At 30.5% G+C, this 26,216-nt stretch overlaps 3 protein-coding genes across 7 annotated transcripts in view; 1 reads left to right on the forward strand and 2 right to left on the reverse strand.

Moving 5' to 3' along the window:
• The window catches only part of LOC126853656 (uncharacterized), a 54,980-nt gene extending 38,792 nt beyond the window's left edge, over positions 1–16,188 (reverse strand). For 2 of the 4 annotated variants that reach the window (XM_050599563.1, XM_050599565.1), the window contains exon 1: positions 7,311–7,531. The gene's annotated coding sequence lies outside the window, so the exon portion shown is untranslated. Of the gene's footprint in view, positions 1–7,310; positions 7,533–15,765 lie in introns of those variants that run through there. The other 2 variants (XM_050599566.1, XM_050599564.1) reach the window with 2 other exon arrangements.
• A 2,543-nt stretch (positions 16,189–18,731) lies between these two features.
• On the forward strand, positions 18,732–23,739 carry LOC126853636 (proline-, glutamic acid- and leucine-rich protein 1-like). 2 transcript variants are annotated; one of them, XM_050599511.1, is made up of 9 exons: positions 18,732–18,928; positions 19,012–19,404; positions 19,540–19,883; positions 19,981–20,157; positions 20,240–20,504; positions 20,661–20,861; positions 20,937–21,226; positions 21,317–22,179; positions 23,596–23,739. In XM_050599511.1, the coding sequence occupies exons 1-8, from the start codon at positions 18,878–18,880 to the stop codon at positions 22,173–22,175; spliced, it is 2,580 nt and encodes an 859-aa protein (XP_050455468.1). In that variant the 5' UTR covers positions 18,732–18,877; the 3' UTR covers positions 22,176–22,179; positions 23,596–23,739. The 2 variants fall into 2 exon arrangements, with proteins under 2 accessions (XP_050455468.1, XP_050455470.1); XM_050599513.1 differs by lacking the exon at positions 23,596–23,739 and adding an exon at positions 23,140–23,280.
• Positions 22,185–25,821, reverse strand: LOC126853670 (carboxylesterase 1D-like). Its single transcript, XM_050599640.1, has 7 exons — positions 25,543–25,821; positions 24,296–24,581; positions 24,019–24,204; positions 23,583–23,862; positions 23,029–23,504; positions 22,650–22,938; positions 22,185–22,543 (listed from the first exon to the last, which is right to left on the reverse strand). Exons 1-7 carry the CDS (start codon positions 25,798–25,800, stop codon positions 22,252–22,254), a joined length of 2,067 nt encoding a protein of 688 aa, XP_050455597.1. The 5' UTR covers positions 25,801–25,821; the 3' UTR covers positions 22,185–22,251.
• Between the last annotated feature and the right edge of the window lie 395 nt (positions 25,822–26,216).

Genomic DNA, 26,216 nt, shown 5'->3' on the forward strand with positions numbered 1-26,216 from the left:
TTATACATATATTATTAATTAATAATGTTACGCATACTATATCATAAAATGATCAACAGATATAAGATCAGAATAAAAAAATATATTTAAAATGTATAATTTATGTTTAACATTTTTATATTATATACTAACTTACATTCTGATTGTCGAAAAATGACTGGTACGAAAAATCGATGGTTTAAATTCCACAAGAGCACTTTGAAGAATAGAACAGAAGAACAATTAGAGTCTAATAGTAAATATTTGTCAAACGGAACCTTAATCGCAAAAAAAGAATAACAGACAAAGCGCGACGAATATCGAAAGGGTCCGTAGATGCTAACCTCGTGACTAAACTCGCTTAATACTTTTCCGGTCGTCACCTGTATCTGCAGGAAAGCCTAGTCGCATTTCCTTGCTACTCATCGTTTTTGCACCTGACAGGAAGGCGACAGCAAAAAAAATCGCCCATTAGCATCCAGCTATCTCGCATAAAAGTCTCATCTTATATAATGTATATAGCATTCCCCTTTAAAAAGTCAATAATCTGTCATAATTTAAAAATTCATCATTGAAAATTTAAATTATTCCAACTCAAATATCTGAAAAATATTCAAATCTAAAAAAAAATGTGATATAAAATATATTCTATAATGCATGCAGGAAAATATAATATCCGTGCAAGAGAAGTGACATTAGCGACTTGGTAGAACTTCTTTTCGACTATGGGCAATATTCCGTTTCTATAAAAATATGACCGCGAAAATGCAAGATCCGTGATTTATGCGATAGATCGTCTCTATCTAAATAATAGTGTCTGTAACTGGGTAATCATATATTCTATAAGATAACCACGCGAGCACAGAGAACTCGTTACGCTCAACATTGACATAGGTCGAAATAAACTGAAGGGCATAACATCATGCAAACCGCGAGCACATCGCGCGATCGGAAAAATCCATAATTCAACGTTTTGTTCGAGCGTCATCATTGGGGAGGGGAGGATTGCTTATATAATTTCGCCTTGCATGCAATTTCCAACTACGTAAATTCTATCTTTAAACTTTAACAAGATATTATATCGAAATAATCGCTCAATATATCACTTACTGGAGTAAGCCTTGATAATAAAAACGGTAAATATTTCTTATCGTTTATTATATTTTTTAATGTGCATTATCATGAACAGCATTCTATATACTGCCGCTGCGAATGTCAATATGTTCCAAATTCTCTTTTCAAAAAGTCAAAGAATGATTTAATTTATATACACGCATTCTGTATATGTTATCATTTTTCGATTAAATTTATCGGTTATCGCAATTACGATCAGAATAATTAATCACTAATGAGCCTTTTCAATTTTTTATGACGATGCAAAATATGTTTTTTATACCAGAAGAATCCGATATAAATCGAGAGATGATGGCGCGTTAATGATTCAATGATTTCATTTATTCTACCTTATGTTGTAGATGTAGATAATAATAAACCGTGTTTTTCTGAGAAATACATTATAATTTGATATATCTAATCACTAAGTTATATTAAGATTGTATTAAAATCTTGATTAAAGGAATAATTCATTTTTAATTCAATTTCATTAAATCCTACAATTTAGTCATAATTAATATTTTTTATACAAAGATTTTTGCAAATACAAATCTTTTTTTCTTATAATTTTAATCTTTTTCTTTATATAGAATCCTATGCATGCATGTGTCATTTTTTAAATACGAATTTTTTAGATATGCTTGAGAATGTGTAAATATTCTTCTTCCTTTCTTTTTTTTACATTTACATATTCATGAAGCTTACTGTGATGAAATACTATAAATATTCAATGCATTTTATACGAGTCAAAATTGTTGGAAGACAACTTCGAAGGATACAAAAAAAATAACACATGCATCTATATATATATATATATATATATATATATATATATATATATATATATATTCATTACACATATTATGACACATTGTATCTCCTAAGAAGAAAATTGTACGAATTGACATGAAAACTTTACGAGATTTTCATATTAATATTTCGTTAGAGAGGCAAAGTGATTCTTTAATATTATAGCGCCGGAGTTTTGACATCTCTCGTACGATGGAAAGAGAAAAATAGCGGAAACACACGCCCAAGCGTGTGCCTTGCACAGATTTGCGCGCGGCATAATGTCGGTCTACCGTAAACTTGACTTTACGAGCATTGAGCACCCGGTACTCGAAGAGCTGCCGTGCATGCAGCTTAATTTTTCGCGGTCACTTATGCATTTTGTTTCGTCTCGCCAGTGTAACGGTTTGCCATCATTGTTGTGCGACTCTCTTCTAAGTCGTCGCGACTGATGCAAGATTAAAATAAATAAGACATTTTCTTAATACTGAAGATTCCACATATTTAAAATTATCATTAACAATAAATCAAATAATATACATACACACAAAGAAAGGCGTAGATAAACGCGTTAGGATTATTTCCACCAGATAAAGAATTAAGTATTGATCCAAGATTAAATATAACATGTTGCTGACATTGAATAAAAATTTCCCATATTAATTTTTACTCAAAATAAAAATAAGCGTACTTTTTTCTTTTTGTTTTCTCACATACGTAATACATATTTTATTCAAAGAAAAATATTTGTATTATCTATTTTAACAAATTGTTTTAATCTTGCTCCCGATAGAACAGTTCTTTATAATCTCTCATTTCGCAATTTTTGAGTTTTTAGTCAATCGCATATGCTTTAAAACTTTACGAAAATGTCACGTGTCAACATTGTTTGCATGCATGAAATACCTAGATGATGTATCTGAAAATTCCGCGAATTTCAATTTACGCGATTTCACCCTCTCATCTTTTCGTGAAACAAGCCGAGAGAAGAACTTTCGCGAGGCATCGCAATTTTCTGCGGAATGCAAATTTCGTGTAGCATCATGTACATAATGCGACGCGCGCGAGCCACCAATTGTTCGCTTTCGCGATTAATTACCGTATTTGCGCGTAAACTTGTCACGTAATCCGTGTATCATCTGGATGGAACTTCCGGAATGCGGCAGATTATTCCGCGAGCATACTTCCGTATGCGTTCCGCGTAACGGAGCGTTGCAAGCCGTTTGTCCACGATTCGCCGACGTAATTGAAAAAGTTCTAGTAATAAGAACGGTGCAATGCTAGTCGCAAAGAACGCAGTAAAATTATTATTTTCAAAGAAATTTCGAAACTTTTGCGTTTGTATATAATTACGATATAAATCAATAAAAGCTAAAAATTTTTAAACTATTAATATTGTAATTAAATAACATACTACAAAGTCAGATTTTTATTTCAATTTAATATATTTTTAACGTAAAATATAAAATATTGTGCATAGTAATTTTTTTCAAAATTTTTTCCTAAAGCAAAAAGCTCCTTTTAAATTTATCACAGACAAATTATCGTTAAATATTAAAATCGATATTACGTCGCATCATGCAAAAGATAGTTTGCTTACATGCAATAGTGTACTGATACAATCTCCGAGAAATTGTTCTACAGAATTTTCTATGAGAAACAACCTTGACATTCGATTGCTGTGCCTACCTTACTATGACAGGTAGTCGTAGAGATATAACAGGTATAAAAGTAACTCTTACATGTCTACAGGCTATAACGGAATTCAACCGCTCGATTCAACAACTAATCAATAGGATGACAATGAAAATTAAATATATATATCAACGCGATTGGCACCTAATTAGATAAAGGCGAAATTCATATAGTTGTTCATACTGCAGCTTAACGCATTACAGCAAACGAGATGCACCTTATTAAGCTGCCATTGCCAGCAGAACTTAGCACATTCTTTTGTGGTTTTACTAGTTATCTTTCCCATGATGATAATTTCGAAGAATATCTGAGAGGAAATCGCGACTTGTCTAAAGTGGCAGTTCTTAGGCACCGCGCGCCTGTTTCGTGGTCCCTAATTTTCTCATTAACGTAGAATGCACAACTGTATCGCGCTGTTATATTATTTCCCTATTTTCGTGAAGACAAATTTATACTTCGAAACTTACAACTCGACGCTCTGCACATCGACCAACACTTAATATTTTCTTGTCTTATACATAATCTTGCACATAATATTGCGTCGCATATTGAAACTCTTCGATATCGAGAAGCGATTGTAATCATTGATAACATCATCAGTGCATATTAATACCTAAAATGACTGTATCTTTAAATTACAAATAATCTACACATGTCGTTCTGTCTACATACATACATACATACATACATACATACATACATACATACATACATACATACATAAATACATATATATATATATATATATATATATATAATTTTTATTTATTACACATAATATCGCTAATACAAACTAAAACGATCCGACTTTGCACAATGTAGCGATATTATGTGTAATAAATTAAAATCAAAATTATCAGATTATTCGTTTAATTTATTTATTGCGCAACAAATATATATCCCCCGCATATTTAATACTTATACATATATAGTTGGCTGCAGTCATTATTTACATTTATTTTTTTCTTTTCCAGAAATCTTTTCTAAAAGGAAGCTAAGCAACTATTTATTTACGAATGTAAGCACTTTAGACCGCGCAAAGTTAAAGCGATAGAAGTGCGTTATCTCGTACTCCATCTATAGTATCGCTGTATCCGGAGGCAAAATAAAATAGCAAAGTTACGGTACTCGACTAAAAAAACCGGTTCTTTAATTTCCTGCTAATGCATTTAGGGACTTGATAATTCTCAGTAATTATACATAACCCATTAAAAATAGCTACATAACCCATTGAAAAATTAGGAACTGTAATAAATAATTTGCTTTATTTAACTATCAATTTCTTTTATTAAATTTAGTTTTTATATATAGTTTTATTTATATTTTATAGTATTTTGTAGTTATTTTTTATAGTTTAACACTCAAGAAAAAGAATAAAAAGATAATTTTTTAAATTTCCAATTCTATGAGTAAATTTAATTTATTAAGTTTTTTTTTATTAATAACAAGAAAAATATTTTTATTATATTGTTACAGCAGCTTGTCGAGAAAATATTCGATTAATTATTTTCATTCCTTTAAATATTTTTGATAGCTATTCTTTGTGCTATAAAATATATAAGATATATATTCTCTGTAGTGTACATTATATTTTTTATCAATATTATTACGATATTTGAATATTATGAAATCTAATGATTTATTTATTTTGATATTCATAATTATTTTCTTTAAACACTTTTCTTTCCTTGAATGCTTCAGAAAAGGATGTGTCCGTAATTTAACGTCAAAAAATAAACGTTGCCTGCGAAGAATTAAAATTAGTTCTTCGCGAGGTTCGTCCGGATATCATCTTCAGCAGGAAAAGGATAATAAAGCGTTGCGACACGCTATGATTAATCATCGGTCCTGCGGATTTTAGCGAGATTACGCAACAATTTCTTAAAGGATATTCGTGTTGTCGTATCGATTATTATGGATATAACTGTCAGGTTAAGGTTAGCATGCGAATATTATCGATCGATAGCATCGTTACCTCGTAAAGATGTCACATTGGATGTAACGATTATTGCGTAATATGAAGGAGATATACGGGGCTGCGAGATAGAATTGATAATTTCAGGGCCGATATCATGCGCGAGCAAACCAAGCAATTGCTTGGCAAATTGAAAGAGGGTCGGCGAGCGGCCTTATTTTTAGTCTATACGATGTTTCAGCACACACATCGCGCGTAAATATTAAAGGTCATATTAAAAAAAAGGGAACCGCCATTTGATTCGACAATAATAAATGCTGGAATATATATATATTGTATAAGTGACAATTAATGTTCAGATAATGAATCTTCATTTCTTGTTAAATCTCACGCAAACAAGCTACATTTTAATAAAATTTTTTATATGTGCGTATAATTTAATCAATAAAATGAAATAATTTAATCACTAAAATTAAGGATTAAAAAAAGTAGATTATCTTGAAAAAAACGCACTCTATAGCCCAGAGAAAGTATCTAACATTTAATAAAACTGCGCTGCTGGAACATTTTTGTGCTAATTTTTCTGACCAACAAATTTCTTTTTTTCCACTTATTCTGATTTGTCTTTTATAAATGTGTATAATAAATAAATAAAATCCAAGATTTTTTTTTTATTTTACTTATTATGCAACATTAAAATATATTAAAATCCTTTCTTTGGATATAAATATTTTAAAATACAGAATAGAATTTTTTTTGTGTGTCCACAGTAATAAACTATAGCCGGAGAATTAATGTTATTCGCGTTTACACATATTTAAACTTACATTAACAAAAATTTTTTTATGTAATTTTTCAAGTAAAATGTTTTGCTTTTTGTCGGATCAAAAGGATCATATGCGTTTTTGCAAGCGTTTTAAAATTTATATATATTTCAATAAAATAAATAAATGTCCGTGTGAAAATAAAATATTTTGCGTAATCTAATTCAGCTAATTTTAATTATACAGTAACTCAACTATGTTTATTTTAATTATATTTTAAATATTTAACGCTAACAAAGATTTCCGCTAACAAATGCGTTGGACTAATATCATAAATCATTGTCACCATCTGATCTTTATGATCATCCTATAATGCTTCCGTCTCTCTTAATTACTCGCTTGTCATTACTATTGCTGTCACTCGACTGCGTAAATAATTTGAATACCAAGCACGTATCATTTCGAGGTCCTTACAATAAATATGAACTTGGTTTCAATTTTTTTTATACTTTGCCTATGTCATAGAATTATAATCAAAGGGACGAGATCTAATTGAAATTAGGTAACTCAAATTACATCGGTGGAAGCGAAGCTGCAATCTCGACGTGCATTAACAAGTTTGCCTAATCTCTCATTGATATATCACAGATTTGATCTAAAAATTCATAGAACGTAATACGTTCGTAACTAATCACAAACATAACATTGAGGTATAATATTTGATACACAATCAAAGCGAATAATACATAAATACGCGCGTTATATTAATAATTATAAAAATATAAGAATTTACATTATTTTCTCAATCTCAACTTCGGTAAAATATTTTATCAACTAATGTCATTGTGTAATAAATAGAACAATACAATACCCTACAATTTATTATTTATTACAAGTTATTTTATAACACACAGTGTTTTTTAAAGAAAGTAACGTGAAGAAAATTCATCGCAACTTCAGATCAAATATTCGTTCGTTAGCGTTCATGTAATCATGAAAAATTTATCGCGGATATATATCTCATCAAAAGATATTCCTAATATACATGCACCTACCTGTTGTCTTTATTGGAACGGGGATATTTCTTAGACTGATCCAACGGCTCGCGGAAACATGTGCGCGTGAGAATCGATTTCTAATAATGCCCACGTGAGGAGAGACTTCACGGTGATTGGCTTTTATCGTGTTTAAATTTTCGTTTTATTGCGCGAAAAGACTCGTGCGTTGCACACATCACAACAGCCGAGCACTAACTGACGCGAGACGCGACTGCTCGCCGGACGAGACACGAGACGCGCGATATCTGGCTATAGATGGCGTCTATCGCTCGGCGTGCGATTGGCCAACAGTTCGGCATTCGCAGGTGGGTACATACATGTGTACATGCATAACGTGTGTGTACAATGTAGCGCGTTAATGTTGTGCACCTGTGCAGATGCACTTGCAATTAAAGTAGACGTATCATTCAGGGCCGGATCAAAAATCATAAATCATTATAAAACCACGGATTAAGACGGTAATTGCATTGAAGGCTTTATAAAAGAATATAAAATAATAATGAATAAATAATAATGATTAATTAATAATTAATTAATGCAGAATAATAATATATGAATACGAAACCTGATCACTCGAATTCACATAAACCTTATTTTAACGCTTTTGAGTTCAACGGGTTTATCGAGATTTGTCTCTTATCACAACTTCTTTAAGTTTCGAACGTAAATGTCTTTATAATTATTTGTTAAATTAAAATATTATTAAAAAAGATGCTTTGTTAAAAAGAAAACTGTCGCAACTAAATCTATATTACACATACATATAAATTATATATTATATAAATATATAAAATATAACAAAATTTGTGTGTATGTAAGTTGACATCTGCTTATTAATATTATTTTTAGAACGACGTACAAAGTACAGACGCGAATAATTTAGAGAGAATAGAATGGACACGACGTTAAAGTACCAAAGAAGGCGGTGATTTATTTGCAACAGTGTCATTAATGCACCATACTGTACATCTACACGATTGCGGTAGACCGTACATGTATATGCATATATACAATATACGTGCCTGCTTGCCAATATATATATATATAGTATGGCTATGGAAATACATATACCTGCGATGTTTTGAAGTGATGAATGAACAAGATGCAATAACGCGTCATATATGATTGTTTTGTATCTTGAAATATTTTTGTTTTTATTTCAATCGAGTTATTCTTTGACTGTACGCTCATGCAATAAGATAGACCGTATATGTTTTTTATCACTATAAAATATTGGGGTTATCTCAATTTGTCTCGATAAAAAATTAAACGTAAACATAAACTATTGCAATTACAACTAATAAAATTTAAAGATACGTGAGAAAATTCTCTTCTTCGCATTTCGTTTATTATAAAAGATTTTATTAAAAATGAGTTCTTAAATCTTAAATCTTTATCGATGTAATCGATATTATATTTCGATATTATACACAAACTTTTTTTTACTTCGACGAGTCATAGACTTTTGAACATTATTTCTACTCCTTTGAACACTATTTCTACTGCTTTTCATATATTATCAAAATATTATATGCATCACCATTCCTGTTACATGAGCAAATAGCTATAATTGGTGTGCTAGGGTGTTAATGCTTCGTAAGCATGCAGTTCGCACATGTGCATGCCAATGCGGGTATGTTGCCAAATTGCGGAATCACGAAATACGCTGATCCATGCGTGGAATATTGCGATATCGAAAATACATTGGAAAGACCGTGGATTAAATGTTGAATTAGAAAAGCAACATGTTTATCAATTGTTTACAAAATCACGCGGTCAACAACTTGTCAAATTTTTACAATTCCCAGTTTCAGTTGTTTCCGCTAATTGAAAAAAGCATAAACATGCTCTGAAATATCTATAATTCACTGAATATCTGATTTATTATGACAAACATAAAACAATATTTAGAAATTTCATATACGATGTGAACGATTCATCTTCGACTAATATACATTTACAAAACGCAATGTCAAGTTATTTCTTTGCAGAAATCATCAATTATTTTTAATTTTCGAATAGAATTGGCGAGACATTTTTTTTACATAATTTTAGTCTGATTGCTCGTTTCTTTTCAATATCACACATCTGAACTAATTGTAAGAGTAATATTTAAAATACACGATACAAAATATGTATATTGCTGTAACACGTTTTTTTTTCTTTTTTGTTCTTTTACAATGTTCTATGAAGTATGTAAATTTGCATAAACTCATCCTAATAGTTAATAATCATATCGACAATGTTATAGACATGAAGCGAAACAGTCACGTTGCATATGGAATACAATGTAGAGTCATGAAGGAAAGCAGCGATATATGTAATAAAGATTGTTCTCGGTCGGGCGAGTAACCTTTTTTAATCGAGTTGACCTTAGCCGACGATTAAATAAATTGGAAAGGTCTTGGAGATGTCGGAACAAAACCTTTCATAATTTATGACACATACATTAGCAAATATTTTGAAAATATTAAGGATTACCGAGAGATATCTTGACGCTCTACTTTAACAGTTATATTTATATACAAAAAAATTTAATAATTTGTTGGAAAAATTTATATTATATTTCTGTAGAAAAATGATTACATGTATACTATTTAGATTTATAAAGACGTAATATATACGAGGAAAGAAAACAGGATCTTTGTAGATTATGACATCAATCATGCATATTATACATATGCATATTCATTTTCAAAGGCATGACACAAGTCAAAGTATATAATGATATTCTCGTAATTAGTTCGCTTCCACCTCGAAAAAACTTCGATCGAGAAACGATCATTTTAATTTTTTCACTTTTTCTTCCTGACAGTATTGATAAGTCTAAATAAAGATATCTAGACTTGCTAATTAGCTGTAATTTCCACTTTTTTATATTTTTAGCTATTAAATTTTTATTGCCACCTCTAAAAGATTGTTGATATCTTTTTTACGCCTGTAATAATTTATATGATCGTACAATTTTATTAAATATTGTTAAACACACATTGTTAAATATTTTTGATATCAGTCTATATCAATTGACAATAAGCATACTCTAGCAATTGTACTGCGTATTATTATCGTGAATATAAATAAACAAATTGATTGCATATCAAGCGTCAAATATAGAAATATTTTTTACGACAATGTTAGCCACGTCATTTATAAAACAATGATAACGTTTCTGATAAGCAACGATTTAGAAAACATAGATAAATGATGATTATTTTCGATACTGTCATATGTCAGTGTATACTGTCATATCACTGTAAAACAGTAACGTGCAACAATCATTGTGGAATAATCTAATCTCGATGCGATGAATTGCTTTTATCTAGATTTTAGTTTAAAGAAGCAATTAAATTAAAAATGTAACTATCAAGTTTTTTATCTCGATCAGTTATTTAGTAACATCAATAACTCAAAGTTATCAGAAAAAAACGAGAAAATATTTGAATTAAATTTTACGTACGACATGTTTTTACGCACTGACGGAATTATTAAAAGAATTATTCGCGCAAATAATACAATACTTTCTGCTTTAAAATATTTCTCTTCCGGGGTTCTTCCCACTTTCTCTCTTTCCCTTCATCTCTCAATCGTTTTTTCCTCGTTCGCACGAAGTAATTACGCAACGCGAGAAAACGTGCCTTGCACAGCAAGGATATCCGGATGTAGCATCTTCTCGCTGAATGCCAAATATGTTTAACGAGGTAATTTAGATAGATCCAATTTGTCCGCGTATGACGTAAACGACAGACTGCACACGCACGGCTGTACTGTAATTTCTCGGAATTTATATGCAAACAAAAAATAAAGAGCAAATGTAATAATAATCTCTTATCTTTGTATACCCTAATTCCAAAATTTCGATGTAATTAATGGAGTTCTAACTCTTTTGTAAAGAATTTTATAGATTTATATATAATTAAAAAAAAATTCTAAAGAGATTAAGTATAAGAAATAATAATTCGAAGATATAAAATGTCAACTTTATATTTATTTATCATATTTTAATTAAATCCAGTTTGAATTTTAATACTTTTCGATATGATTCTTGATATGCTTCAAAATGAGAAAAAAAGAACAAAATTAAATTTCCAAAGAAAATTTCTGTTAAATAATAATCATATATTTACTCAAGAGTTGAAGGAAATATGGCATCCATTTTAATATCGAAAGAGGTATCAATAATTCTTAAGTCGACTCTATTTATCAATATTATTTTAAACGTAAAATAATGTGTAGTTTAGATCACACATATTTTAAAGATATTGTATGAATTATGATGAGTAAAAGGTTTTATTTGCGGATAAGAATCTACTTGTCGTATATAAATGGGTTATCATTATAAATTGATTTGAATCATTCGAAATCGAGCGAAGATTATTTATATCAGGCGATAACGATCACAATTCTTAATGTATATGAAGCAACGATAAGTGCGTATACTCGCTAAATCCATCGTCGGCAATCATAGAAAACGAGGCAAAGATTAATATAAATTGTAAATTAATCAATTATTAATTAATTATAGTCAAGTACGTTACACATGATTTCTATGTAATATTAATCAATTTTTGCAACGATAAGTATTTCGTAAATTTATTTCTCACAATAAACCAGAGATTTAAATTTAATTATATTGTACAATATAGAGTTAATATTTTTTTAATGTGTACTTCGAAATTGCTGCACAGATATATGCAGAATAATGAAAGTTCCAACAAGAAATCCCTTATTTATTAGATGATTTTCATACGATTTTTCACATAGTTTGGTGCTAGTTAAATATGTCATTGCTGCAAGCTGCGCAATTGAAAGTGCAAATTGCCGATCGCTATATAAGAGATGCCTTTATTTCAAATATCCAAATTATTTATATTTAACGTAAGAGAAATAGCGAACGTAAACTACGCACATCGAAAAAAAATCTCAAAAGTGGGTATTCGCGTAATAATCTTTCTCGTAAAAAGGTGCGATCTAGTGATTTCAATTCACATTGGAGCAGCGATGTCGGTGACGATACTCACGCGGATATAAATCTTTTTTCAAATGCAGATTTCAATTTCAAATCTGTCGGCAGTAGTGGATTGCGCGGCGATTGCCGCTCCCTTCGGCAGTTAAATGCAACGTGCCTAACGATCAGGAAGGATAGCGATTATGATGAAAAATTCATCAGGTACCGTATAAGTAATATATCGGGGCAACTCGCGAGATAACGTGTCCGTGTAACTCGTTCTGCGATGTGCATACAATTGGCATTCGATCTATCGTATTTTTATTTCCTGAGCACTCAAAAATTTTATTCGCGAATTACAATATATCTAGTTTTAACCCTACCATCTAACGCATCTTATAATGTGCATGTTTTCAAAAATCATTTAAACTTAATGAAATTTATGTTCTCTTTTGTTGTATTTTTATTTTTTTTTTTTTTTTATCATATAAATGCTATTTAGATATATTTCTCTAATTCTCTACATAAAATCATACTTTATCAAATAAATTGTTATCAAATAAAGAAAAAATATTAAATCCAAAAAGATTAATAAAATATATTATTGATAATTTTTAACTCTGTATTATTGACGAAAATTATTAAACAATATCTATTAAGATATCTAAAATTATTAATCACAATATCATCAATTCGTTCTTTGAGACAGATCAGGAATTACCAATCGGGAAAATTCAATCGGTACAGATTCACGCGCATCGAAATTTATGAAACGTACGCGCGAAGCAGGGATATTATTATTACAGTGTGCAAAGCGAGACAAGTAGCATCCACGATTTATAGCACTTGTTTCCGTTATGTATCGCGGATTGGATATAGAAATAGATTATTGTGCGCGATAAAGAGCGACGGGGATAAAGGCAGAAGGAGGGAGGAAAGAAGAGACAAGGACGTACTGCGAAACGTCTTCTAAGAGACCTCAAGGCGTGGGTCGTTTTATCGCTTCGGGACCCTTCGGGTGTACAGGCCCGGCTTATCAAGATGCTATAGAGCTTGATACAGCATGGCGATAAACAAAATTAAAGACGAATATTTCCCCACTCCCCCCCTCCCACCTCTTGAATCGATCAAATTTCGTAAATGTCGGAAAAGCGCGCATATCGGACGAACGAAAAGCTACGACATCCGTTCATAAACGGGGAAATGAAAGTTTTGTTTGAACGATACGCGCTGTTTCACACTCGTTACTTCTTCGTTTCTTTTCGCAATTTTCTTGTTTCACTCGCAATCACCTTATTTTTAGATATAAAGATGTAAACTTATTGCTAACGTACCATGCACTTTCTATAATAAATGTTGCATCGACATCGCGATAAAATGAAGATATATTAAGATATCTAAGCCAAATTATCAGAATCTATTAAAGTATATATAGAATTAATTTGCTAATTTTTTTATATAATTTTTATATATAACTATTGCAATTATTTCGGGCAATAATTTCTTTAATGCGCTTTACTTTTAAGCGCCATATTTTGTTCTTGATATCTTCTTAAAAGTTAGAGCAAAAAAAATTTGTTTGGAAGTAAAAAGGAGCAAAAAAAGAATAATATAGTAACAAATTTTATTATTATTAATTTTTTGCTTATGTACTATATTTTACAATGGCTTGGTAGCTTAAACTATTTAGCTCTTTATAACTTTTTAATAGTTACAGCAAAAAAATTATTTTTTAAAGCATAAAATAGCAAAAAGTTAAGAAATTAAATCCATATATAATTTATTATATTTTGATAATTTGGCTTAGATAGCTTAATATATTTATAAAACGAGAATATATTTAAGAATCGAGATAACAGGGTTATTTTTCTTTATCGTCTTTTACTATATCTTTTCTGGAGACAAATGTATAGTTGATAACGAGTCTATCTCTTTAAGTCTGTGCCATTTATCAAGCTGCACGTGCGATTCTCGGATTCACGAAGATCGCATTACATATTTAGGAGCGCGTCTCTCAGGAGAAAACACGTGCGAGCATGTTCACGAATAGAGTTTCCGTTTCGAAATACTTCTGACCTAAGCATAAGCTAGGTGAAAGCAGTGCACTTGAGTGAAAGTCAAATTCACCGCGCCCGTCTCTCTCGGAACTTTTACAAGTGTCATTAATCGGCAGGATGAAGAAGTTAATGACAAGGCCGATGCCGCGCAAATCAACACCGACGCAGATTTGAAAGCGAAAGGATCGCTCTTCTCGGTATTATATACATAGTCCGTGCGCATTTCTTTTTCTATAATTTTATTTGAATAAAACCGCATGGTGTTAAAAAGAGATTAATAAAATATTTTTTTAAAAAAGGAGAATATTTTTCACATATACACTGCGAATTAAAATCAATTTTTTCTTAATACTTTGAAGGAAAATTAATCATTAAAATATTTTTTCGATGCTTTTTCTTAAATTACCGATCCCTAAAATATACTTGTTTCATAATATATATATATATATATATATATTCTACTCTATCTCTCTCTCTCTCTCTTTCTCTCTTAAAATATTTTTATACTGTATGTGTAATGTGTGAGCTCAAAGATATTTGACTATTTTTAGCTATTGCATATGCGATATAAGCTAATTTAATATTTAAATAAAATCGATGAAAGATTAAACAGTTATACAGTTAAACAGTAATAAAAAACTGTTATTCTATTTTTATAACATATTATTATAAAAACGTAATGTACATAAAATTCTAGATTTTGTACCGTGTGTGTCTAATAATAAATTATATATACATATATAAAATAATAATTTTCTCATAGATACATCACAGACATGTTTTTTGTAAAAAAATGTCTGATGAATTTGCGCAACGGACTTGTAACTACATTAATTCATTAAAAAAAAAATTATGCTCACACATTTTTTTTATCTATTTGTGTCAATAAAGTTTAATATGCGAAAGGTCTTTTCAAGTGTTTGTAATTTAAAAAGCGTTGATCCTTTATACAATATTTTTGTTAAGAGAAAAATGATCCAAAAATGACCACCATCTAAAACATCCTATATAAAATTGAACACGTATCTACATCTGTTATTAAAATTAAATATGAAAAAATATTTTTATTAAGAATTACGTAAATTTCACATCACGATCCGGCACGATACACTCGTGCATTCTTGGTGCGTGTCGCTGCGATCGGTTTACGTTAACCAATACCCCGCCGTCGCATTCCACCTGTCAGAATCAAAAAGTAGCTTCGCGTATGTCCACACACACATATATAGAGAAGAAAAAACGTGTCGAGAGAAAAGAGAAAAAGAAAGAAAAAAAGAGAGAGAGAGAGAGAGAGAGACAGAAATACGGCGGATGCCGGCGAACCTCGAAAATTTTTGTTGCTCAATATGGCAGTGCTCGCGCGCACGTATGTATGTATACATACATGTATATATCATGTATGTACGCACTCATGCGCGGATTATATGTATTCGAATACAAATGCACTTACCGTTCTAACAGCCATCGTCCATCGGCCGGCCACGCTGCATTCTAGCTGTGGTTTTCTCGCGGTGGACGTACTCTGTCTGGAATCACTGATATGGTTCACTGACGGTTCACTGGCGGTTCACCCGCGAAATCCTTCGAAGGCAATTTCAGACCGATGCCGATCCTTGTTCCGCGTTACCTTCGCTTCACGATCTGTCCTGCGCGTGTCAATAATTTCACGTAGCTCACTTTGCCTTGTTTTCACAGCATAAAGGGAGATCGCGATACATTATTAAAACACGCACTATGATCGCGAATCGCGTATATCGCGACGTCACGGATTAAAACTCAAGAATGTAAATTATATGTACGTACGACGCGAAAGGACGAAGCGTACCGATCACTCGAACCTCGAACCACCGACGCTCGCCACAACATAACTGAATGCTATTTGGTGGGGGAACTGAACCGTCGCGAACTTCATGACGCGAAGACGCGCAGGGGAGAGGGAGAAGGGCCGTGAAAGTAGGGGTAGGGCGTGGGACAGTAGAATTAAAAGGAGAGGGAAAAAGCCTCTCACTAAAGCATGAGTAGGAGGAAGAATGATCGAGACATATAAACAGCATTGTATTTATCCATTTCCGGCTAACATCGCAAAATTTATGTTCTCTCTCTTTCTCTCTTTCCTTCTTTCCCTCTCTTTTTCTCTTTCTCTCTGTCTATTCCTGTTTTTAATAAAATAGTAACAGCAAAAAATATTATGTAGTAAAATGTATTAATGTTATCTGACATGTAGCGCGTGACTTTCTTTAAGACACAATTGCAAGAAATGGATTGAAATGTTTGATTATTAATATTATTAATATATAAATGTTTATCTATACCACTCTTTCTTTTTCGTTATATTTGACTTTGGACAACAAAAACATATAGTTTCTATTATCAAAACATAATTAACTACCGATGTAAATGTAAATCTAAAGATGAAAATATTTGCTTCTACAGTTTCAAACTGTCAAACGAATTTTATATGAATAAAATTCAAAGTTTAGAATATATACATATATATATATTGGAAAGAATATAGTTTTTTAATGTTTTCACTATTACGAGATAGAAAATCTTTTTGCTATGTTATTCTTATGTAAGTATAGATAGATTTTGGAACATGATTATACATAAAATCATTAAATAGATAAATAGATTATAAATTGATATCCATTTTTAGCTTATATCTTGAACAGTGTGTAATATTGTCCATGTAATTATAATTTTCAATATACATATATACACAGTCTATAAATCTTATGAGAATAGACAGGAAATATATAGACTGCGCTTATTTTATGTTATATATAGTATTATTATCTAGCAATTCGTGCGCCAAAATTAGAAAAAAAATGTATTTATTTTTTTTTTTTAACTAGAGAGAAATTGTTCTTAACTCATCGATAGTTTCAGAGTCTAGAGATATTAAAGTAATGCATGGTAGAGTCTAGAGATATAGCGTTCTTTTTCTAATTTTGGCGCAACATTTGTTCGATACGTGCAGTCTATATTTCCTATAAGTTTATGATTATAAGATCGCGCGATTTCCGCTCTGATAAAAATATTGCGGATTGGCCTTTTAGCTATCGAATGAATCTCGACTTTGATGAATACCAAAATATCAGATTTTGTGAAATATTGCTCTATCTTGTTCGCTCTTATTCTTGTCTTATTTTCGTCCGGTTGAGCTGCTAGCAAAATTTATACGATAATTCCTGTAAGATAAACAAATCCGTGTCGACTCATTATAAGATAACGATAAATAGACATGTACTTTGTAACATGTATATATATTCCAAAATTCTAAGAGCGACTTCAAGCTGTTCAGAGCGATATATGTCAGTTGATGGAATAAGAGCGCATTTTAAATCTCCGTAAACAAAATTTTTACCGCGCTTTTAGAGACACGCGGAAATAATGTATGCGAATCGCCACAGATAAAATAAATTCTTGGAGAACAACAGCAATAAAGCATCTTGAATAGTGTTTCTAATTATTAATTATTGATTAATTAATTTGTGTTAAACTTCTATATGATTTGTTGAATTAATAATAATAGCAACTTTTAAACGATTATTTTTTACAACATGTTGGAACTTTTTTGTGTGGGAACGCTGGATTATATATCTAGTAGTACAATATCCTTATTTGCGTGTACAATGCGTAATCTTTTTCATTTGTAGTGTGATGTTAGTGTCGCGCAGCAGGTGCAATTAAGAAATTCCAAGAAAAGTAGGAGGACATTAATAGCGGCGCCGTCGTATAATAACAATGCATTGTGCAGCACCGTCAAGACTTTTTTTCGCAGAGAGTACAATTCACATTGTATTTTTGATGTCTTTATATAACACTTAAAATTCTCTAAGCATATATCATCTATGAATAACGCACATGTGTTCGTACGAAAAATATTGACAATTTTGTTTATATTTGAGCAAAAAACTGATTATACATATATTTAATCTAATATATCTAAAAACTACAAATTAACTGATTACTAAAAAATTACAAATATTACTATAATTGAACTGTTCTTGTAAAGTTCTCCAAAATATTCTATTTTTCAGGACAAACACACATGTATAACACATCATAGTATTTTTTATTATAAGAAACATAATCAGGATAGAAATCTATTTTTCTTAGTCTACATTTAGGATGAATTCTATTTGGTGTTATAAACATTTTTCAATCGTTTGATCTGCAGATATGCGCATTTCTGTGCATATGCATATGGCATTTATACTTTCCATCTTCAAATCCTTGACTTCGGTCGATAAGACGCTAGAAATGCTTCGAAGCTTTGATTAACCAATCAAGACAAAAAGAGTAAAAATTTCTTCATTCTGATTGGTTAATGCAATGCTTCGAAGCATTTCTAGCGTCTTCCCAACCACAGTCTTTGTCACGTGACCAAATTTAAGTCGCCGTTCGCCTCAATTCACTCATATTCAAGTTTGAGAACATGTGGTGTTGAAGGTAACCTCATTTTTCAAAGATAGAAGTTGTGTTATTATTTTTTTTAGTGTATCATATATTTCGTCTCATTTGTGAAAGAAAATATATGAAAGGAAAGAAACGAAAGAATGGAGTTTGTACACCTTGATAATGACGATGTGCCCTTTGATAGCCAAGAGGTATGAAATATTTTTCATAAGTTTTACAAAAATACTTTGCATAATTTATTTAAATGCTGTACGTTTCACGTGTTACATTCCAGATCGAGACAGTACAGCAGACAATTATAAAAAACATCAATTCCCATTTAAATCAAACACGATACGATGGTTTATTTATGCTAGATAAAATTCTGCCTACTTGTTCTAAAGATGTCTTATCCAAATATGGTTTATTCTGGATAACTAATGCTACTAAAGTAGTGGAAAACGTGCATAGTAGTACACAAGATTTAACACTGGCATGCAAAGTATTAGGATTTCTAATTGAACATTGCAAAAACATACCAGAATTACATAAACAGATTTCTACACGAAATGTAAAACAGATCATAAATACACTTAGTGCTTTGCAAACAGATGCAAAATGTGGAGCAGTGTATTACTTAATAGCTGTTTTGCTATATCATTATCCTGAAATTTGCGAACGGTTTCAGGTAATAAAATGGATCAAAGTTTAATTATTAGCTAGATATTTTATATTACATATAAAATTTTTAATGAATATTGAATTATAAATTATTAAATTAATAAATTTGTATATGAACAAGATATCCTTTTAATGCTTTCAGGGATTGATACAAAAAATGATATTATTACAAATTGATTCTACAAATGACAATTTGGTTAATGCAAGTGCAAAATGTTATGTTCTCTTCTCTAAAGCGACAGAGCGTTCATTTAAATCAACAGAATCTGGTACACCTATATGTACTAGATTACTATATAATGAAATGTTGCTTTGTAATAGTTTACATGCTATATTAAATAAATTATTCTATGAAACATTAGAACTGGAAAGTGTAAATATCCAAGATGAGTTAGAATTACCATATATAGCTGATAACATACATAATTACAACAAACAGAAACAGAGATTTTCAAATTTGTGTATCTATCTTTCCTCAATGTTACGGTACTAGTCTTCAATTTATATTATTAAATTGTTATATTTCAATATCATCTTTTGAATATGTGTGCATTTTGGATACATAATTGATTTATGATTGCAGTGGATATGAAGCAAAAAATGCTGTTTTGCCTCAGGATATTTTAAGAGTTTTGCATCGAGGATTGATGATTACACCATTAAATTTAAAGAATAAAACCTCTTCTAATGAACAATTGTATATAATTTTGCCAAAATTACATATCAGTTTGCTAACAGTTTTTGATGCATTGATAAATGGGTATAAATGTTATAAAATATTATACATCTACTGAATTAAGCAATATGAATAACATGATTTATAATATAAACATGTTTTTCAGATTTGCACAGGAGTTAATACCATTTGGAAAAAAAATATTAGGGTTATTCCAAGGAATATTGCAATGGACAAGTATTGATTTAGAAAATCAAGTAACATTTAGCAATAGTAAACCTTTCAAAAGTGTAAAAATACAGGCTTACAAATGTCTTTGTTCTTGGCTTATGAATACCAGTTCATTGTCCGGTATAGAGACAATCGCAAACGAATGTATTAGTTTCTTATTAAAGGATATAACACCAGAACGAGATCGTATATTATTAACTGTAAGTTTCAGATATAAGCATATATGTTTATAAATCTAATACATTAAAAAATTATTAGATAAATCTATATATTATTTATGAACTATAAATTAAATGTATAACAATGTATATATATTTAGAAGCTATTTAATAAAAAAAAATTTTATTTTGTTTAAGATGCACCAAAAAACGCAGCATTTATCTAAACGGGCAATAAAACGTTTTAAACAAAGTCAGTATGAAAATAGCACAGTTATGAATAATGAAAAAGATTCTACTAAAAGTGAACGTTTAGATCCAGATTTGTGTAGAGAAGCCCTTATTACTTTGCAGAATATATTTTTCAGTACTACACTATTGAAAGAAACGTTTTACAAGGTAAATTTATCTAGGTTCTTTCTATTATAACGAAACATTTTTATGATTCATAATATTTGAATATTTTTTTTTTAGAATGTGTTGAACACTGTGATACCTTTATTATACAACTTTTATTTGAGTTGTTCCGAGCAAAGCTTTTATAAAGATAACAAATGCCGTTTGGAACTATTCAAAGTATTAAAAGCCTTGCAAATGAATCCACATATTACATTAGCATTTCCCATACAATATTGTTTAGAAATATCACATATGGCAGCTCATGATATTGATGTAAACATTGTTCAAGAAGCAATACTTGCATCAGCTGAATTAGAAAAAATTATACATCCTGCTGCACCTACATTACAATTGCCTCGACAACAGTAAATATCTCAAGTTTTATTTAACTTTATATGTTGTGTGTGTGTATATAAGAGACAAATTCTACATAAAAATATATTGTTAATTTGCAGGAAACCTGATAATGAATTTGTTTCTGAAAGTCAAGCAGAAGAAGTTACTATTAGCAAATCAGACAAAAGAAGTCGGGCTGAAGAAAATCTTTCCCAAAATGTAGATGCAACATTATCTGTATCGGCCAAACGGCCAAAAATAATTTCGTCAAAATGTGTTGAAATAATACAGAATAGAAATGGTATCGAATTAATAGAGGTAAATAATAGCATATTAAATGTAAATAAATCTCAGATGAAAGAGAATTCGTGTGAAGACATTATTAGGAAATTAAATGAAAATGATAGAACTAAAGAAGAGTTTCAAGAGGCAAAAGATACAGATGTGGATTGTTCGAAAATATCATTTATTGAACGGCAAACTTGCAAACCGTTAAATATAATTGCAGCCTCAAAATGTACTGGAAAATTTCCAAGTGTAATGTTAAATGTTATAAAACCAATAGAAACGGATAATAGTATAATAAATGTAGATAAATCTCGGGAAGATGAAAACTTATGCAAAGAAAAAGAAATTGAAAATATATTACAAGAACAATATGAAGTACATCACAATGAAAAGGAAAATCAGCATAATATTGATAAAATCATAAATACCACTGAAGATAAAGTAGAATGTGAATTAATTACACATGTTAACATAGAAGAGAAACAATTCAAAGAAAATATAGAATCGTGTACAAGTAAAACATGTACAGATAAAAGAATAGAAGAGATGTCTTCTCAGAAATATGCCATAACTGAAGAAGAAATATACATGGAGATAGATGAAGAAAATCCAGAAAATAAAGAAGAATCGGACATCAGTATACGAAATTCTCCAAACAGATTGAAAGATGAACCAAGTTGGCATAGTTAGATTGGTATGTTTTTTATTTGATTCTTTTACAATAAAAAGATATATATGTATAAAATAAAAGAAATGAAGAACAAATTTAACCAGCAAATGGTATTCGTGGTATAGGTACCTTTGGTAATAATCTGCCATTTGTTTTATGTTGTGTAATATCCTCTTTATTTGATTCTTCAATATTTCGATTGATCGATTTGTTCGCGATATTGAGGTCAGATTTGAAATCGGGAACAAAATCGGTTATTGTATTGATAGGTTCCTGAATTACAGATATCGTTCCTTGTTTTATTAATTGCAGAGGCACTTTGTATAAACTACACATAGGTGATTGTAATCGTTCTGGCATAACAGTCCACAGTCCCATTTCGCAGTACCTAGAGCATATAAATATATTAAATATATTAAATATGACAACAATTTAATAATGTACCATTCTCAATGATATCATAAATGTAATCTGTAAATTTTTTGCGGCGTTACCTAAAATTATTCATGTTTTTCGGATTCGTCCTAATACTAACGAAAGAATTAGTTTTATCTGAGAATTTTGGAATTATATTCGGTATCCAAGCAGTGCCATTAGAGCGTAATACATTTGTAGTAGGCACACTAAGATTGCCGCTTCGTGCAAAATTTGCTATCATGTCTGTAAAAATTTCGGTTACATTTTCATCCATTTCATCTGGTTCCTCGCTGTCACTTATTCTTTTACCGGTAATTGTGTTTCGGTTAAATATGTATCCTAAATCGTCGCCGTGATTCAAATTACCTACAAGATAGTTAATTATTTTAATATTGTGTGTGTAAGAAAAACTTCAATAAGATTTATTTTATTTATTGATTATCGCACAAATTATACCATTTGATGATTGTTTGGCGTCAACGATTGGCAATCCGGCGAGAAAGTCTTTACCGTAATTTTTTTTTCCTTTATGGTCAAAAGTGTATAGAAATGCATTTGCTTTTTTAGACCAGTGATCGACAGTCAAAAATGCAGGAGCATTATAAAGTGAATCACCCAAAGCTTCCGCAACTCTACCGATCGTATTCCGCGTGTTATCACTTTCAAAGATATTGAAATAGCCACGAAAAACTTGTGGGATGAAGCGCGATCCGTTTCGCACATTCGGAATAGTTTCTTGTAAATATGGTACGAAATCATTAGTCAAATAATTCGGAACCATGTTTAATTTATCTTGGACTTCATCTCTGTATTGACCAAAAACGGCACCTCCTGTTTCATCGTTCATGACTCCTGTTAATAAGGGTATAGATGGAAAATTGCCAAGCCTCAAAGAATCCTCTGGCGATGCGGTCATAAAATTCGGGAGCGATCTTAAAGATGCAATTAGGACTTAATGTGTATAAATTAAAAAGAATATGAAGAATTTCTCTCGGCGAATTTTGCTATACCTTCCGTCATCAGAACCTTCTATGACGGGACCGGATCCGAGTAGACTGGATAGACTGGAGACGAAACCTCGTGCGGCTGCACGAATATTTTCTAACTCGGAATCGACTCTGATCAATTTATTCACTGGCAATTCTCGCAGACAGTACACCATTTTTCGAGTATCATTCGTTGGACAGCCATTCTTACGCGCTATATATCTGGCTGTCTCGGAAGGATCCTTATCGATAGCGAAGTGAGATAAAATGGAGCCGGACATAGCGATTAAACCGCTAAAACTATCTGTAAAAGAATGTAATAATTCTCTTTCATTATTAAAAAAATATTGTTCGTTAAAAATGCGCATTTCTTCGTAAAAATTATATATATATATATATATATATATATATATATATATATATATATATATATATGTATATATAGTTGCTAATATATTACTTTCACAGAATTTTGACAATGATAGCATCATGGCAGAACTGGCACCGGTACCGTGACCGAAGGCTATTATTTTCTTCGGATTACCGCCGAAGAAGTGTATGTAATCCTTCACCCAATCGATGGCTAGTATCATATCAAACATCCCGTTGTTCCCCGGCATTTCCGGCGTACCGGTACTCAAAAAACCTGGGAAAGATTTCAATAAATTCTTCATTTTCTTTCTTTGCTCTATTATATCAAAATTATATCTATCTCTCAGAATGCTTTTTTTAGTTACCTAACGTCCCTAATCTATATTGAATAGACACCACGACCACTTTCTTTTTAATCAAATGTCTCATTTCATACTGACACGCTGCACCCCTTCTAAAACCACCACCGTGAATCCATATCAGTACAGGATAACCATCACTGGAATCCGGAAGCGATGGTGTGAAGACGTTTAGAAAGAGACAATCCTCACTTCCTATAATTTTGTTCGTTCCATCAGAGCTGGGCTGAGGACAAGGAGGTCCCCAAGTAGTGGCGTTATATTCTCCTTCAAGATGTACGGGCGAAGCACGCTGTAAATTTATTTTTCTTACGATATGAATATACTATTTTAATTACAACTATTATTTTGTGTTTTAAAGAAAGAGCAAAAATTGTTGGCGTACTATTAAAATTATTTAATTTTATAATTAGTATATTAATACGAACATATAATTAATATTATATAATAAATCTATGTAAGTATAACGATCAAAATAATAGTTGAATTAAATTAAAATCATTTTTATTGATAAAAGCGCATTAAAAATGTATAAAATTAATTAATGTTGAACAGTACATCGATCGTTTTACGCAACATGTAAATTTCAATATACTTTATTCTACTATTCGGGTTGGATTGATAACGTATATCAAGTTCATTAAAATGGGACAGGATACATCGAGAGATAAAAAATTATATTCTCCATGCAATCTGATCAAGTCGCCGAGTTTTGCATTAACAATTAATGTGTAAAATATATATTAAGAAGCAGTTTTTTGTTCCTATATGAAAGAAAATTATTATTATTTTCAATCTTCTTGTTAAAGCGGCGTACATGTTTACTCGATAGGTCATTGAATTTAATTATTGCACACATTGTGTTCCTAGTATCGTAGTTTCACATAACGGTTTAGTCACATAATTAGTATTTGCACTGGTAGAGATATTATATGAAAAATTTTAATTTAATAAACTCTGTATCTAATCTAATATAATTATAATTAATATAATATAATATTATATTAATATAATATTATATTTTTGAATCTGCATTATTAATAAAATTCGAATTTTTATTCTTATATTGATGGGAATCGAATTAAATAAATCTTTTAATAGCATAGAATTAATTATGAATTATTATTTACTCGATGAATATAATACAAAAGATAAAGATTTTTAATTATGTTAAGTGCGCGCGAGAGATATAGAGTTTACACACATATAATACTGAATTTTGTATTATCGTATAATTACATTTTTTGTCTTACCCGAAATCTGGCTCGACCAATGGGTGGTTCCCCAAATCTGATTCCACGAAAGATATAGAATCCTTTGTCAAAATCGCGATTACCGATAATACGCGCGTGTCGATCATTTTTATTCACAAAAACTATCGGATCGTCCTTAGGTGGCTGTGCAGCCGCGATACCGCCAACAATTCTTTTTTGTCTAATTAAATTTGTATCTTTCGCGTTGATTAACAAGCAAAGTAAAAGAACGAAAAACAAACCAATGCGTCTATCCATTTCGAACGCATGAGTTGAAATGAAAGAACTATTGTGAAGAGTTTCTCGTCGATGTGAATTAATTATTGGTGGGGATATGTTATATATCAAAGTTTTTGCGATTCTTTACGAGAAAATGCCTGGAAAAATCTTTTTTTTTTATAAATTATTAGTGTCTATAAAGAGTTCGTAAATTTTATATATTTAACATTTTAACATTTGTTGTTTTTTATATATAATAAGTGTAATATAAAAGTTTAGATTTTTCTTTTTAGAGAGAAAATAATTGAATCTAAAACAATTTGATTGAAATTTTTTCATAAAAATGTCAAATTTTATAATAGAAAGATTATTAAAATAATTTAATCTTGAACATTTTGAACAAAAAGTCATATATATATTAATATTATTTATTATATATATTATTTAACTCATAT

Source organism: Cataglyphis hispanica, chromosome 12, assembly GCF_021464435.1.
Source record: "Cataglyphis hispanica isolate Lineage 1 chromosome 12, ULB_Chis1_1.0, whole genome shotgun sequence".
NCBI classification, from domain to species: Eukaryota; Metazoa; Arthropoda; class Insecta; order Hymenoptera; family Formicidae; genus Cataglyphis; species Cataglyphis hispanica.